The sequence below is a fragment of the Mustelus asterias genome, chromosome 16, assembly GCF_964213995.1.
Source record: "Mustelus asterias chromosome 16, sMusAst1.hap1.1, whole genome shotgun sequence".
Lineage (NCBI taxonomy): Eukaryota > Metazoa > Chordata > Chondrichthyes > Carcharhiniformes > Triakidae > Mustelus > Mustelus asterias.
The window spans coordinates 12,703,597-12,721,410 of NC_135816.1; the positions used below are offsets into that span (position 1 = coordinate 12,703,597).

General features: G+C 41.3%; 1 protein-coding gene across 1 annotated transcript in view; it reads right to left on the reverse strand.

The window, feature by feature from the left end:
* Positions 1–3,951: 3,951 nt before the first annotated feature.
* The window catches only part of rnf130 (ring finger protein 130), a 190,674-nt gene continuing 176,811 nt past the window's right edge, over positions 3,952–17,814 (reverse strand). Inside the window, exon 7 of the mRNA XM_078231807.1 lies at positions 3,952–4,148. Within this exon, the coding sequence (XP_078087933.1) occupies positions 4,039–4,148 (110 nt within the window). The 3' untranslated portion in view covers positions 3,952–4,038. The remainder of the gene's footprint in view (positions 4,149–17,814) is intronic.

Sequence of the window (17,814 nt, forward strand, 5' to 3'; positions counted from 1 at the left end):
ATTGGCAGAGGGAGTGAAAGTTGAAGGTGTGGATGGGGTGCCAATCAAGCGGGATACTTTGTCCTGGATTTTAGTGTTTAATGACCCTAGTGCTCTATATTCCCCAGTCAGGGGAAACAACTTCTCAGTGTTTACCCTGTCAAGCTCTTTCAGAATCTTGTATGTTTCAATGGGATCATTCTTCTAAACTCCAGAGAACATAAATCTAATTTACTCAGCCTCTCATCACAGGACAACATACATCTCAGGTACCAGTGTAATGACCACTTCCAAGTCTTAAGAACGCATCAAACCAATTGGTGGAGATATTAAGTCATTTGGACATTTACAAATTAAAAGAAAGATATAGTGCCTTGATTAAATTAGCAATTAGCCAATTCCTATGTGGCTTTTTAACTATTCTTTTGGAGAAGTGTTATGTTACGTTACAAAGATACAGATGCCAATCTGAAGTCAAATCTATTAGGGGATGAATGCTATGGCTATGGATCAGATACCCTGTCATTAGTTAGGGAGACCAGTGGATAATTTTGTTATAAAACTAGCTGATGAAAAGGAACAGGTGCCGAATCCAAGAAGGTTTGATTTAGATTTATTAAAGAAAACTCAAATTTGCCCCAATTTGAATCACTTCACATCTTTGCAAGAGAGTTGGCAGTGTGGCACTATCCCAATGTCAATGGTGCATTGAACAGGTGTAGCCACCATGATGATAGAAATCACAGTATTAAATGTTTTTCTTCTATCGATTTCAATCTCTAGTGGTCTGTGAAGCAGCAGCAAAGAAGCATTCCCATATGCAGCACACGATAAAGTCATGGTGACAATGTTGTATTTCCTCACAACTATACGTGGATTATTTCACTGACTTGATTTTGGACCATCAACATCCAAATAATGATCATTGGTCAACTCCTTCAGTGCAATAAGATAGCCACAATACAATATATTTTGACATTAGTTTCAGTCAAATAGAAATCCAAGCAATTTGTTATATTGCACGAGCGAGGGGAGGCTGAGGGTGAGAGTGGAGAATCTCAGTTTAGCCAGCTAGTGCGATGAATGTCACAGCACAAGGAGAAATGCAAGTTATTGAGCCCTGTTGAAAAGCTCCAGCGTTAACCGGACAATATCTGGGCAGAACGGAATAAATAATTCCAGCACGTATGCCTTCTTGAACATTGAAGGTGGGGTAAACATCTTGAGTGTCATTCTCCCAAGAGATTCTCATTACATCCCGTTAAGTCCACAATCAATATGACATTCAACCTCATTCACATTGCACTAGAAAATAAATAATTACTCAATAATACCGATATCTGGCAGATAATGGAACATACCTATGCTGCGTGAGGTGCTCAATGCAAGTGACTGGGCTTCTGTATCCCAAAATTTACTCTCCACCACTTTTGTGGCATTGACTCTGATGGTGGGGGAGGGCCAGTTCCTTTCAATCACGGATGGTACTTCACCTTGCACACATTGAAAACACGCTCACTTTCTGGCATGGGCTCTCTGGACAATGATTAGGAATGTTGCCTAATTGTTCCCATCACCGAATCTGAAGTCAACTGCAGAGTTCCTATCCTCTACAACTCAGTGCTGCATTCAATTGAGATCAGCTAACTCAGCTCACACTGGGAATCGAACCTGAACTTGTGTAGCTTAGTGCCACACCAAGCAGTGTATTTATTCACTGAACAAACGGTGCACCAAATATTTTAAACATAAATTGCAGAATTGTCTTTAACTAATCAAAACATCAGATTATATTCATTAAAATCATAAGTAATAATAGTCTGCCATGTCAGAAATATTTAGAAACGGCAAGGAAATATTTTAGCAGGCAGGTGATAAACATGATTCGTGGTTTTCACTGAACCAATGGTATATGTACAAGTTTAATTTTTTACAATGTTAAACCTTCTCCTTCAATACAGCAAAAACAAAAAGTTGAGTAGGTTTAATAAGAAGCTGGAGTTCAGGCGCACCTATACTATTTGCAGTATCAGACATGATCTGTGCTTTACCAAACAGGGTGTGCAGGGCATCACAGAGGGACGGGAGTGTGTACTGTATCGTATGGTGGGGGTGCATTACGTTGCATGGAGTGTTTGGAGTGTATTCAACTGGCAGGGTGAAGTGGGGGGTGGGGGGAAGGGGGTGCACTGTATTATAGAGATATTCACTAGTGGGGATTCTTGGATAGTGATCAGGAACATGGAATAAAAGCTAATGATGTGGAGAAGGCAACAAAGGCTCATAAATCAGGAGCACAGCCCCATGGTTCACCTCCACTATCCCCCTCCCCCAACCCCACCCTATCCCCAACCCCTTAACCCAAGAAGCAATGAGGGAAATTTGTTGGACTCCTCTTGTCACCCCAACTGAGATTAGCCAGATTGGGGATCAAACCTGAAGCTTTCTGCTTACACTGCTCTTATCAAGTGAGTCACCAGTGGAGTCTTAGTGTCCGCTTTATAACATCAAACTCAACTGAGCACTCCTGAATCTTAGTTTGAATATTACAATGGAGCATTTCAGCAATTACTTAAGGAAGCACAGCAGAGAGCAATGGTGGGTCCAACCATTACTTACAACAGCTTTAAAAAACAAGATTCTGTTTTCAATGAACGCATTGCACCAAACAGAGGAATAGGGGGAATCCATTAAGCCCTTTGTGCAGGTTTCGCCATTTAGTTAGACCATGGCTGATCTGCACCTTAACTCTATTTATCCAGCTCATATAACCTTAGATACACTTACTTACCCAACCAAAATTTATCAATACAAGTCTTGAAAGCTCCAACTGAGTCCCAGAATTCACAGCTTTGAGTTTCAGATTTCCATAAACCTTGTGTGAAAAACACAGCCTGATTTCAATTCTGAACGACCTTGCTCTAACTTTGAGGTTATGCCTCCTTGGCCTGCACACTACACCATAGAAAATAGTTTCTATCTATCCTAATGAATGCCTTTACCATTTTAACCACCTCCATCAGATCATCTTTTATCCTTCTAAACTCAAGGGAATATAACATATTTGTGCAAAACTGTCCTCATAATTTGATCCTTTAAGAGTATCCAGCATTTATATTCTCTCTGTCTCTGTGCACTGAAGCTAATCAGTTTGAGTGCCCAATATCAGTCACAAATGAGCATTGGGTCAATCAAGAAACAACGGCCTTACTTCAAGGAATAGTATAATTAGATTATGTGAACCATCCTTATAATTTAACTCTCTAAATTCAGGTCTGGCACATCCAAATACTCTGGATCCACTGTAAGAAAAGCAGACAAAAAATGATCAAAGAGTTGAGGGAGTAGTATAGGCCATCTGAGGAGCCAGCAGATCCGTAGGATGAATGGGTCTCTTCCAGGGAGCACCTTCGATATATGGCAACATCCACCAGAGCTGCTTGTCCTCAGCCAGAGTGCCAATTGTCAAAACCATACAATCATTGGAAACGTTTTGAAAATCAGGTCCATCTACACAAAGTGGTCCTGATATTCATCACTGCTGTTTCTTATTAAAGCCTGACAAGCGACATTAATTTAATCTACTTCAGGCAGACATATGGTATTTAGTGCAACAATGAGATCAGATAGATGCCTCTTTTGCTGGATCTGCTGCTGAGAAATGTTCATTGTAAATAGTATAACTCTAAAATAAATAGAAGCTGGTCATGGACAGTTATTGGAATCATAGGCCTGCATATTCTGCTCACCAGCAGAAGAGCAAAGTAAAAGGTATTAATTTCTTACAGAGGCTACCTTGAACAGAGGTTTTTGCAGGAAGGTGAAAAACGCCGTCCCTCCATCGCATTGTGATAACCTTCTTTTGATGACATCATGAGGAAGAATAATTACAAGAAAAATGATGCAAAGACAGGCAGCGTGTGGTACTGTTCACCTCCACATTTTGATGCATTTGATTCTGTTCCACAAGTGGAGTAAACATTTTGACGGATCGCAGCTTTAATTGTTTTTTGTGCAGTAAGGCTAAGACTGGTCTGAAATCCGGTGGGGCAGAATCGCTCATGCTTTATTCTGGTCACATTGGCCAATGGAAGGCTGAATGGTGGACAGCTCGAGTTCGTACAACATCGTCTGCCGGGGGCTCGGGTCACGGTTAATATTCTGACCATCTGAAATATACACAGAGAAATAACAAGTGAGCGGTGCTTTATTTTTGCAACAATGATGAGAGGCAAAAGTACAAATGAGAAAATGCTTTCAGATTTCCACAATAACAGTAATGGGAATGTTTACTTCATCAACCACAGACCCTTGACTACATCATGAAATTAAGGGAAAACCAGATCTGGATATGAAAGAGAATGGAATAGAAGGTAAGGTTGACAGGAACATAAGTAAACTATTAAGTTCCTCAAGACCATTTCACCACTCAATTAGATCATGGCTGATCTGCATCTTAACTCCATCTATCCCTTTTCTCCATATGCCTTAATATCCTTGCCTAACAACGTTCTATCTTAGTTTTGAATTTTTCAACTGCCCTTCAACAGATCCATGGGGGATTGGGGGAGAAAGTTCCAGATTTCCACTATCCCTCATGTGAAGACGTGTACCCTGACAGCACCCTTGAACAATCTAGCTCTAATTTAATGGTTATTTTTGCCCCTTTGCTTTGGACTACCCCGCCAGAGGAAATGTGTCTCTCACTGAAGCCTATGGAATCCTTTAATCACCTCATAATCTTCTACATTCAAGGGAATACAAGCCTAGCTATGGAACCTGTACTCATAATTAAAACCCTTCAGCTCCTGTATCGCTTTGGTGAATCAGTGCTATATCCCCTCCATGGCCAGTATATCTATCCTGAGCTGCAGTGCCAAGAACTGAATACAGTACTACAGATGAATTCTAACCAAAGCTTTATAGGACGAGTTGAAAAATGGTGGAAAAAGGTTTGTGTGCACTTAAGCACATGATACATTTAAGGTGCATGAAGACCAGTTAAGCCAAATGGTCTGTTTTAGTCCCGTAAATACTATGTAATACTAAGTATAGTCCCCATCACTTAGCCCACTTCTGCTTATCTCAACCATCCACCACCCACCTAGTACAATGGCACAGTGGTTAGCACTGCTGCCTCACAGCGCCAGGGACCCGGGTTCGATTCTTGGCTTGGGTGATTGTCTGTGTGGAGTTTGCACATTTGCCCTGTGTCTGCATGGGTTTCCTCCAGGTGCACCGGTTTCCTCCCACAGTCCAAAAGACGTGTTGGTTAGGTGCATTGGCCATGCTAAATTCTCCCTCAGTGTACCTGAACAGGCGCCAGAGTGTGGTGACTAGGGGATTTTCACGGTAACTTCATTGCAGTATTAATGTAAGCCTACTTGTGACACTAATAAATAAACTAAACTATCGTGGAAAAATAGCACTAACCATTGTTAGGGCCCTGGACCAGAATCCCAAATTACATTAGGAAGCAACACTAGACCTCAACACTTTTTCAATTTTGGCGTAAACGTGAGGATAGGATGCTTTACTCCAGGAGTATTTCCACTGACAAAATTAGAGATCTTTTATAGTAAAACAAACTGTATTTAATAACAAGTTTAACTATAAACTTTAACTGTAACTGTAACAAATGAAGCAGTTTAATTACCCATTAAACAATATTTAAACATGAAAAGCAACAACTCTAATTTCTAACCTATCACTGTTTCAGTTCCAAATAAGTAACATTTTTATTACAGACTCAAAAAACACTTTAAATGCAGTTAGCAACTGTAAACATACTTGCTATAATGAGTGTAAACAGCCTTAAAGCTTTCAGAGAGATTTTGTAGGGAGAGCAGCTTGCAGACCTCTATCTTTAAACAAACCCCAGTCGGAACTGAAAGCTGTTTTCCCCCTGCTACAAGATTAGCTCCTCCCATTACCCTATATACCTAAACCCAACTTCAAATTCTTTAATTAAAAACCTAAGGGACCCTTTCCTCATGTATACAAAAGTCCATTAGCTCTCTCCTAAGTAAACACCACATGGCTAAAATGAATAATTATCCGCTTTCCCAGCATCTGGATTATATTCCCTCCAGACATACCGACTACTTGTGGAAAAAACGGAACTTTTAAAAAGTTAATTGAAACAGTTAAAAAGAACTATTCTCTTTAGCAATAGCATACTATTATCACACTATTTGTAATCACCATTGCAATCAATTACTGAGGCACTGCTTCAACCATATTTGCAGAACAACAATTTTGAGTGGTGCAAGAAGTTGTTTAGTTCACCTTGTGCTCACTGCCATATTTGCCCTCTGGCACTGCTTCAATGTACATCTGTAATGTTGAAAGAAGTTAATTATCTTCTTTTGAAAATTCCAGACTTTCAGACGGTTCATACTCAGCAGATACATTCCTTTTTTTTTAAACAACCCCTCATTGAAATTAACTGCTGAGACTTTCACAAAGAACTGGTCAGGAACTTTGAAACTGACCATGGTTTTGCGGTCAAAGCTGCTGAGCTGCAGTATTCTCTGTCAGCAATTGATATCCACAACACTTAATAAAAGTGGCAGAACAATGGCATTATTTTGACAGCTCAATTTAAAAGTCTGTCTAATATTACACTGGCCATCAAATATAGCAGGAAAATCCAACTTTCATAAACCTACCTGTTGTAAGTGTTTAAATTTTGAATTAACAGGTTCATTGTTCTTGTTCCGGATACCCCCCTACCCCGCTTAGTGTTCTCCTGTATCTGCCTTATCATTTGGCGAATGTACTTTAATCTAAGCCAGCAAAAAATGTAAACTATACAAGATCAAGTTATATAATGGGTCAAACCATTATAATCTCCTTCTTATATACAGAACAAAAACTGATGGAAAAATATCCTCAGCATTTCAAAAGGAGTCTGCCTGGGTTCGTAAAAGCTGCAGGATGAGATTTGTTGCTTTTACAAACTTCGTGAATAGCAGAAAAATGCAAATACTAAAAATCCAAAAACACAACGCAATGTCCTGGAAACGCCAAGCTTCAGGTATAGAACAGCACAGAACAGGCCCTTCGGCCCACGATGTTGTGCCGAGCTTTATCTGAAACCAAGATCAAGCTATCCCATTCCCTATCATCCTGGTGTGCTCCATGTGCCTATCCAATAACCGCTTAAATGTTCCTAAAGTGTCTGACTCCACTATCACTGCAGGCAGTCCATTCCACACCCCAACCACTCTCTGCGTAAAGAACCTACCTCTGATATCCTTCCTGTATCTCCCACCACAAACCCTATACTTATGCCCCCTTGTAATAGCTCCATCCACCCAAGGAAATAGTCTTTGAACGTTCACTCTATCTATCCCCTTCATCATTTTATAAACCTCTATTAAGTCTCCCCTCAGCCTCCTCCACGCCAGAGAGAACAGCCCTAGCTCCCTCAACCTTTCCTCATAAGACCTACCCTCCAAACCAGGCAGTATCCAGGTAAATCTCCTCTGCACTCTTTCCAGCGCTTCCACATCCTTCTTATAGTGAGGTGACCAGAACTGCACACAATATTCCAAATGTGGTCTCACCAAGGTCCTGTACAGTTGCAGCATAACCCCACGGCTCTTAAACTCCAACCCCCCGTTAATAAAAGCTAACACACCATAGGCCTTCTTCACAGCTCTATCCACTTGAGTGGCAACCTTTCGAGATCTGTGGATATGGACCCCAAGATCTCTCTGTTCCTCCACAGTCTTCAGAACCCTACCTTTGACCCTGTAATCCACATTTAAATTAGTCCTACCAAAATGAATCACCTCACATTTATCAGGGTTAAACTCCATTTGCCATTTTTCAGCCCAGCTTTGCATCCTATCTATGTCTCTTTGCAGCCTACAACAGCCCTCCACCTCATCCACTACTCCACCAATCTTGGTGTCATCAGCAAATTTACTGATCCACCCTTCAGCCCCCTCCTCTAAGTCATTAATAAAAATCACAAAGAGCAGAGGACCAAGCACTGATCCCTGTGGCACTCTGCTAGCAACCTGCCTCCAGTCTGAACATTTTCCATCCACCACCACCCTCTGTCTTCGATCAGACAGCCAGTTACCTATCCAATTGGCCAGCTTTCCCTCTATCCCACACCTCCTCACTTTCATCATAAGCCGACCATGGGGGACCTTATCAAACGCCTTACTAAAATCCATGTATATGACATCAACTGCCCGACCTTCATCAACACACTTAGTTACCTCCTCAAAAAATTCAATCAAATTTGTGAGGCACAACTTGCCCTTCACGAATCCGTGCTGACTATCCCGGATTAATCCGCATCTTTCTAAATGGTCATAAATCCCATCCCTAAGGACCGTTTCCATCAATTTACCAACCACCGAAGTAAGACTAACCGGTCTATAATTACCAGGGTCATTTCTATTCCCTTTCTTAAACAGAGGAACAACATTCGCCACTCTCCAGTCCTCTGGCACCATCCCCATGGACAGCGAGGACCCAAAGATCAAAGCCAAAGGCTCTGCAATCTCATCCCTTGCCTCCCAAAGAATCCTAGGATATATTTCATCAGGCCCAGGGGACTTATCGACCTTCAGTTTATTCAAAACTGCCAGGACATCCTCCCTCCGAACATCTATTTCCTCCAGCCTATTAGCCTGTAACACCTTCTCTTCCTCAAAAACATGGCCCCTCTCCTTGGTGAACACTGAAGAAAAGTATTCATTCATCACCTCGCTTATCTCTACTGACTCCATACACAAGTTCCCACTACTGTCCTTGACCGGCCCTAACCTCACCCTGGTCATTCTTTTATTCCTCACATAAAAGTAAAAAGCCTTGGGGTTTTCCTTGATCCGACCCGCCAAGGACTTCTCATGTCCCCTCCTAGCTCTCCTAAGCCCCTTTTTCAGCTCATTCCTTGCTAACTTGTAACCCTCAATCGAGCCATCTGAACCTTGTTTCCTCATCCCTACATAAGCTTCCCTCTTCCTTTTCACAAGACATTCCACCTCTTTCGTTAAACTGAGGAAAAGGGACTAGTTAAAAGTTTTCTAACAGGTTAATAAAATGTTGGTCTTTATCATAAGGAGGCATGGTTCTGTTAAAGGTATATAGGCTCTATCTAGATTGATTACATTTTGGACTATTGGGTTCAATCCTGGGCACTGCACCTCAATGCAAATATATTAACCTTGGAGAGGATGCAGTGAAGATTAATCAGAATGATACCAGAGCTTATAAGGTTTAATCAGGACAAGCAGCATGGACTAGGGTTGTATTTTCTTCATGCACTCTTTTACAAATGTCACTAATGAATCACTGGAGTTCTCCCAATTACAATACAGGCAATTTCATGGTTTGAATCAGATCAGGGCTTAACCTTTCAGACAGTTTAAGGACTCAGGCAGACTCCCAACTCTTCCCTAATTGGTCACTAGGGGTTGGCAAAATGCTTTACTGGCAGATTCTTCACAAGGTCTCCAGTCTTCAACTACCCCACATTCATTCTGCTGTCAACTGTGATCAACTGGAAAGCAAACAGGTTCTTAAATGGTTTGCTACCAGCCTACTGTGAAGCAAACACTAATATTTAGTAATAATTCCACTCAAGCACAAGGGGTAGGGTTTTTTGTGTTAAACAGTGAAATAAACACGAAAGTTTTTTAGTTAAATAAGAATATTTAAACACTAACTCATAACATTTATTTTTTTTGGAATGCATTGGCCAAAAAAGCAGTACCAGCAAATTCAATGCTCGCTTTCAAAAGGAAATTGTTAAATACATGAATATTTTCAAGGCAATGGGAAGTCAATGATACAAATCCTCCACAGCCCTTTACCCTCAAGCAATCTGTTGCTCATACACGGAGTACTCCCCCATCTTTTGCCCCAGCGTTAAAAGCAAAACCCTCAGATGTCTGGCACATACTCTTGATTTTCCCTCTCTAGACCTCATTCTATCAATCTTCTAAAAGCCCATCTACTGTGCAAGCCTTCTGTCACTCTTATGACTAACTTCTCACAGCAAGCTACAGCATCCATTTTTCTAACAACTGTGAACGGCTTTGGGATGTTCTCGATATTCAAGGTATTAAAAACTTTCCACTGATAGGAGGGTCAGAAACCAGAGAATACAGACATAAGATTATTGGCAAAAGATCAGGTAGAGATGAAAGGAAACCAAAATAAAACATGCACTATGAAACGTGATTCTGTAATTGAGCAGCATTTGCTGAACAACTCTGAGCGTGCTGTAGCTACACTAACCACAAATTTAAGATAATCATCAGTCGAGCTCATAACATGTTCATTTTCGCTTGCGAGAAGCAATATACATTCATACACAGGGATCCGTTCTCTGCAAACAAAAGGAATAAGTTCAAGCCTTGTGCCTTTTTTGAATTACCCAGGAGTTTGGGGAGCCTATAGTTCCCCATTGCTTTCTCCAAGGCAATGCCTCAGCCAATCAGTGTCAACTTGCCAACCAATCTGCACCCTTTTCTCTTGCAGCACAAATTGTATTCATTTGAAACTTGACATCTTGCATTTGTTCCGATGAGTTCAAGATGAAAAGCTTTGGGAACATGTCTCTCCTATCAGCAATATAAAAATAACTTTGTGCAGTGAGTTGTGATTTGGAGTACAGTGCCAAAAGAGTAGGGGAAGCTGATTCAATAGTAACTTTCATAAAGGAAATTGGATAAATATTTAAAAATAAATTTAGTTCACCTTTTACCATCCTGGTAGTCACATCAGATAGTGATAAAACAGTTGTTGATTAGCAATCAATCTTTGTCAATGATTCTACAACAGATCAAGACATGAGATGGGAAAACCCTCAGTGGTATGGAACATTGGGAACCATAGGTTCAAAAGTTACCTGTTCTTCCCAAGCATGCATTAACATCACTGTGCATGGGCTGAAAACTTAAATGTCTGGTCCAGGGCAAATGCCAGGCACTTAAGAGTTACACCTCTATATCCAAGTGATTTCCACAATCATATTCATCATTTTGAAAATGGCAAAATAATTAACAATAAACTTCATGAAGTGACACATAAGCACATCAAATAACTTCCGACATTCATGTTGCAGCAAAACATTGCAGATGCTGGAAATCTGAAACAAAAACAGTAAGTGCTGGAAAAACTCAGCAGGTACAGCAGCATCTATAGAGAGACCAGCAGATTAATGCTTTGAGTCCAACATATCTCTTCTTTGGAACACTTTCTCTCTTCACAGATGGTGCCATACCTGCTAAATCGATGTTGGTTGAGGGTTAAATATCGCCAGGATACCAGGGAGAACTTGCCTTCAAAATAGTGTCGAGGAGGGATTGTGGCGGATGCTGCAATCTGAAACAAGAACAGAGAACGCTGGGAAAACTCAGCAGGTCTTGCAGCGTCTGTAGGGAGATCTGCAGGGACTCCTTGCAGATGCTGCCAGACCTGCTGAGATTTCCAGCATTCTCTGTTCTTGCCTCAGAGTTTAATAGCTCATTTGAAAGACTGCACCTCCAATAGCATAGCACTGAGTGTGTCAGTCTGGACTATGTGAAGTCTTTGGAATGGAGCTTGAACCCACAACCTCCTCCGCAGAGGTGAGAGTGCTGCCAACTAAGCTACAGTTGATAGCTAAACACACACCCCCTGTTAAGCAAGCTAGATTTAATCAAATATAAATATTAAAACTACCAATCAAGCACGAGAGTTTGCTCAAGATTAAAGTACATAATTTACTCAAATGTTTATAAGATACCAGTTAGGAACTTGCAGTTACCACATAATGAAACTACCATAATGTTTAGTTAATATCTTTCAAAATTGTTTCCACTGCAATATTGATTTCAGACTCAGCTGAAAAGATAAGTTATTTTTGTAACAATATAAAATAATAATTATCTAAAGTTAAGGAACTCGGAAAACAAATACTCAAGATATTTGCTAAGTTTTGCTAAATTGTTGCTATTAACAACAGCAACTGCAGGATGTGAAGGGGAGGTCGTGTCTCATTAACTTGATTGGGTTTTTCGAGGAAGTGGCAAAGATGAATGATGAGGTTAGGTCAGTGGATGTTGTCTACATGGACTTCAGTAAGGCCTTTGACAAGGTCCCTCATGGCAGACTGGTGCAGAAGGTTAAGTCGCATGGGATCAGAGGTGAGCTGGCAAGGTGGATACAAAACTGGCTCGGTCAAAGAAGACAGAGGGTAGCAGTGGAAGGGTGCATTTCTGGATAGAGAGCTGTGACAAGTGGCATTCCTCAGGGATCAGTGCTGGGACCTTTGCTGTTTGTAATATATATATATTATAAATAAATGATTTGGAGGAAAATGTAACTGGTTTGATTAGTAAGTTTGCGGACGACACAAAGGTTGGTGGATTTGCGGATAGCGATGAGGACCATCAGAGGATACAGCAGGATATAAATCAGTTGGAGACTTGGGCGGAAAGATGGCAGATGGAGTTTAATCCGGACAAATGTGAGGTAATGCATTTTGGAAGGTCTAATACAGATAGGAAATATACAGTAAATGGCAGAACCTTTAAGAGTATTGATAGGCAAAGGGATCTCGGTGTACAGGTACACAGGTCACTGAAAGTAGCAATGCAGGTGGAGAAGGTAGTCAAAAAGGCATACGGCATGCTTGCCTTCATCGGCCGGGGCATGGAGTTTAAAAATTGGCAAGTCATGTTGCAGCTTTATAGAACCTTAGTTAGGCCGCATTTGGAATACAGTGTTCAATTCTGGTCGCCACACTGCCAGAAGGATGTGGAGGCTTTGGAGAGGGTACAGAAAAGATTTACCAGGATGTTGCCTGGTATGGGGGGCATTAGTTATGAGGAGAGGTTGGAGAAACTTGGTTTGTTCTCACTGGAACGACGGAGGTTGAGAGGCGACCTGCTAGAAGTCTACAAGAACATGAGAGGCATGGACAGAGTGGATAGTCAGAAGCTTTTTCCCAGGGTGGAAGAGTCAATTACTAGGGGGCACAGGTTTAAGGTGCGAGGGGCAAGGTTTAAAAGAGATGTACGAGGCAGATTTTTTTACACAGAGAGTAGTGGGTGCCTGGAACTCGTTGCTGGCGAAGGTAGTGGAAGCGGATACGGTAGTGACTTTTAAGGGGCGTCTTGACAAATACATGAATAGGATGGGAATAGAGGGATATGGTCCCCGGAAGGGTAGGGGGTTTTAGTTCAGTCGGGCAGCATGGTTGGTGCAGGCTTGGAGGGCTGAAGGGCCTGTTCCTGTGCTGTAATTTTCTTTGTTCTTTGACACACGGCACGTAATTAACTTAAGGTAAGAGAACCAGAGGTGAATTGAGGAAAATTATTTTCTTAGCGAGTTACAATGATCCAGAATGCAATGCTGGAAAGGGTGGTGGAATAGACTCCATGGTAACTTTCAATAGGAATTAAATAAGTACTTAAAAAGGAAAATTACCAGGGATGGGTAAAGAGCAAGGGAGTGGGACGACTGTGTACACTTGAGTAATGCGCAATCTCATATAAAAGTCAACCCCAGACTTTTGGTTAAAAAAGTCATTCATTTTTCATATTTTTCATTTATAAGTCAACGTCTGACTTTTAGCCAAATAATGCAAATTTTCTGTATTTACCACCGACTCACTGCTAAAGTCCAACTTGCCGTAGTGCAAACCTACTCACTGATTGAATCATAAAATACTGAAGGCAGCTGTTCAGCTCCATTACTCTACACGTGATGTCAAGAATACCACCTCATAGATGCGCACTGCATTCCCATCATTCCCACCCTTTATTATGGCAACCTGGTCTCAAGAAGGAATGGCTGATAAACAGCCCAGTTCAAACTTAAAGTCACTGAGATTGCAAAGTAGTCAAATAATTGTGAACAGCTTGAGAATTTAAGATATCAGACAGCAACATTAGTGACTGGAAAAGGCTCTATACACAGTTTAGGCAAATGCCTAAGAGTAAATGAGCAAATAGAGAGAAGCCAAGCATGTGGCCACAGTTGGAAAACAGAATTGCAAAATGCGTCAATGAAAATCACCAGAATGAACACAGTTTCTGTTGGATCTTTTCAAGTCTTGCCCCTGAAACAAACACAGAAATTAGGTACTTGCAGATTTCAAAGCCAGCCCTGGATAGTGTGTCAGGTTTATGAAGAGAAATAACTTCGTATTGCAACAGCAGACCAAGATTTCACAATGTCTCCCAGCAGAATTTGATAGCATGTTTATTGCATTTCAGGGGTTATCAAACATTGATAAAATATTAGATACAGAATGACCTGCATTGGGAACATGAATGAAACTCCCAAGAGTTGTGACATCCAGCCAATCAAACAGTGAGTAAAATTGGAGAGAAACACTGTCAGCAGTCATGAAAAAAGTAGATTCAACAGTGTATGTCTGATGGGACAAAGCTCAAGCCAATGGTGATATACAAAGGAAAAGCCCTCCCAAAACAGCAATTTCCAAAAGGAGTAGTCATCCACCTTCACAATAAAGGCTGAATGGTTGAAGCTGGGATGAAAATATGCTTGAGGAAAGTTTGGAGTTCTTGAACTGGAGGATCACGCAAGGAAAAAGTCTTCTCAGCTGGGACATGTTCAGATCACACCATCTCAATGATGTTGATTTGATTTGATTTATTATTGTCACATGTATTAACATACAGTGAAAAGTATTGTATTTTGCACGCTATACAAAGCATACCATTCATAGAAAAGGAAACAAGAAAGTGCAGAATGTAGTGTTACAGTCATAGATAGCTACAGTGTAGAGAAAGATCAACTTAATGCAAGGCAAGTAAGTCCATTCAAAAGTCTGACGGCAGCAGCGAAGAAGCTGTTCTTGAGTTGGTTGGTATGTCATCTTAGACTTTTGTATCTTTTTCCCGAAGGAAGAAGGTGGAACAGAGAATGTCCGGGATGCGTGGTGTCCTTAATGATGCTGGCTGCTTTGCCGAAGCAGCGGGAAGAGTAGACAGAGTCAATGGGTGGGAGGCTGGTTTGCGTGATGGATTGGGCTACATTCACGACCTTTTGTAGTTCCTTGCGGTCTTGGCAGAGCAGGAACCATACCAAGCTGGATACAAGCAGAAAGAATGCTTTCTATGGTGCATCTGTAAAAGTTGGTGAGAGTCGTAGCTGACATGCCAAATTTCCTTAGTCTTCTGAGAAAGTGGAGGCGTTGCTGCTGAAATTAGATCACAAAATGGTGATATCATAGTGATTCCCAGTGGTCTAACCAGATTCGTTCAATCATTAGAAGTCCGTCAAGGATAGCTTGAGAAATAAGCGGATTGACTGGATGATTAGAAGAGAGATGACATTTATCAAGGGAGGCAGTATACGGGCAGTATGTTAGCAGCCCTGTGTGAATGGGTTATAGTGGCTTAGAATGAAATCAGAATGAAGATAGTTGTTAACTCATTCAAGAAATATGGGACATCTGATCCACTTGATGGCACAAACGATGATTATTTGAGAGATCATAGGGCCACCGACGACTTGCTTGCTAATGAAGATGATGTTGATGATCTATCATTCAAGAGCAGTTTGAGATAGTCATAGAATCCCTACAGTACAGAAAGAGGCCATTCAGCCCATCGAGTCTGTACTGACCACAATCCCACCCAGGTCCTATTCCTGTAACCCCACACATTTATCCTGCTAATCCCCTTGACACTAGGGTGAATTTAACATGGCCAATCAGCCTAACCCGCACATCTCTGGAGTTTGGGGGGAAACTGGTGCACCCGGAGGAAACCTACGCAGACATGGGGAGAAAGTGCAAACTCCACACAGACAGTGACCCGAGGAAGTTATTGATAAGTAATTGAAGACAAAGAAGAGGGTGATTTCGTGAACTTTAATACACATTCAGTGCATGCTCTGCTTTTAAGTAGTATTCTTTTCATTGGTGTCATAAAAACTGAATGAAACAGTATAAATTTATATTTTTGGCTTTGTTTTGGATTAATTTAATAAATTTAGTGCGCACAAATTAATGTCTGTCTCCATGGAGGTTATTATTTATTCATAAATAAAAATTCAATAATAAAAATACTTTTCGGCTCCCTTTGTGTTAGCTTTGAAAGAAGGGTTAGCAGGAACAGTTTCTGAGCTGACAACTCTATGATAGGATGATGGGAAAGGGTGGATTTTAGCCCCTTGAAACTATTACTCGTGTAAAGTTTAACCCCCTATTTTTTAGCAAAAAATGTAGTCTTAGTAATTTGACTTTTACACAAGTATAAAGAGCTGGCAAAGGCACAATGGGTAAATGGCCTCCTTCTGTGCCAAATGATTCTATGTAAGTCAGTAACTTTGTTAGAAATGCTCCAACATTTGTTCCACACAGGATTGCCCTTCAGTTATTAAAACTTTAAAGGGGCTGGACGATTGTCCTGTAGTAAAACCTTTTTTTAATAAGTGGAACATTTTTAATGACTGTTTTCTTAAAGATCTTTTCACACATCCTGTCCCTACAGGTTTTATTGCTTATCTACAGTGAATGGGCATGGAAGTGCCAGAGGTTGACATTGGAGCATGAGAGCACAGAGGTGCCTGAGAGGGTCTCACTTTTCACACCTGAGGGTCTATATGGGGTGGTTGGATGGGGGTAGGTCCTTACCTTGGCATGCAAGGCATGAGGGGCCAGAGGGGAGTGAGTGAGGGGGTGAGCAGAATGAGGGCTGGCAGGCCTTTCTGTTTCTATTTTAACAAGTTCTATAGCACTGAGGCAGACCAATAACCCACCTCTGCGCTGGTCAGCCACTATGCCTGCCTGTGACCTTGTTTCCAGGACAGTTGGCCCAACTCCAACCTGCACCCAAAGCAGGTGGGCTGAGCCAGGAATTTTCCTGACTCCTGTTAACTGACTGCCTCAGTGATGAAAATCTAGTTCAGTATTTGACCAAGTGTGACATCAAGGAATCCTGGCAAAATTGAAGTCAATGGGAACTGGAGGAAAATTTTCCACTGGTTGGCGCCGTGCCTAGCACAAAGGAAGATGGTTGTTGTTGGAGGCCAATTATCTCAGCCCAGGATATTGTTGCAGGACTTCCTTGGGGCAATATCCTAGGCCTAACCATTTTCAAGTACTTTACAAGGTCAGAAATGAATATCTTCTGATGACTACAATGTTTAATTCCATTCAGAACTCCTCAGGTCATGAAGTAGTCCTTGCTTGCACTCAGCCAGTCCAGGACATCATTGAAGTCTGATAAATGATTAATGACATTTTCACCGTACAACAAAATTTGAATTTATATAGCACTATTAGCACACAAATGCCAGGTAATGATAATCTGTAACAAGTGAGAGTTTAAATCCATTCCCTGACATTCAACAGCATTTCTATTGCTGAATGCCTGGTGACCCCTCAGCAGCCTGAGGGGTCACCAGTGACCAGATACATTAATTGAATCAATGACATAAATACTGGGGCTATGGAAGGTCAAAGGTTGATTAATCTGCGATGAGTAACTCTCTTCAAGAGTCCCCAAAGTTTTCCCACAAAACTCAAGTCAGGAGTATGACAGAATACTCTCCACTTGTCTGGACGAGTGGAGCTCCAACCAGAATGCAAGAAGCTCAGTCCCATCTGAAATAAAGCAGCCTATTTAATTGGAAGCCCATCCAGGAGTCTAAACATGCACTTCCGCTATCAGTGGTGCACCCTGGCTTGTGTATGCAACATGTACAAGATGCAATGCAACCACTTGGCAAGGTTACTTCGACAGCAGGTCCAAGACCCACAACTCTAACACCTAGGAGAAGGGCAGTGGGTGCATCGGAACCTATCATTTCCAACTCTCACACCATACTGATTTGGAAATGTGT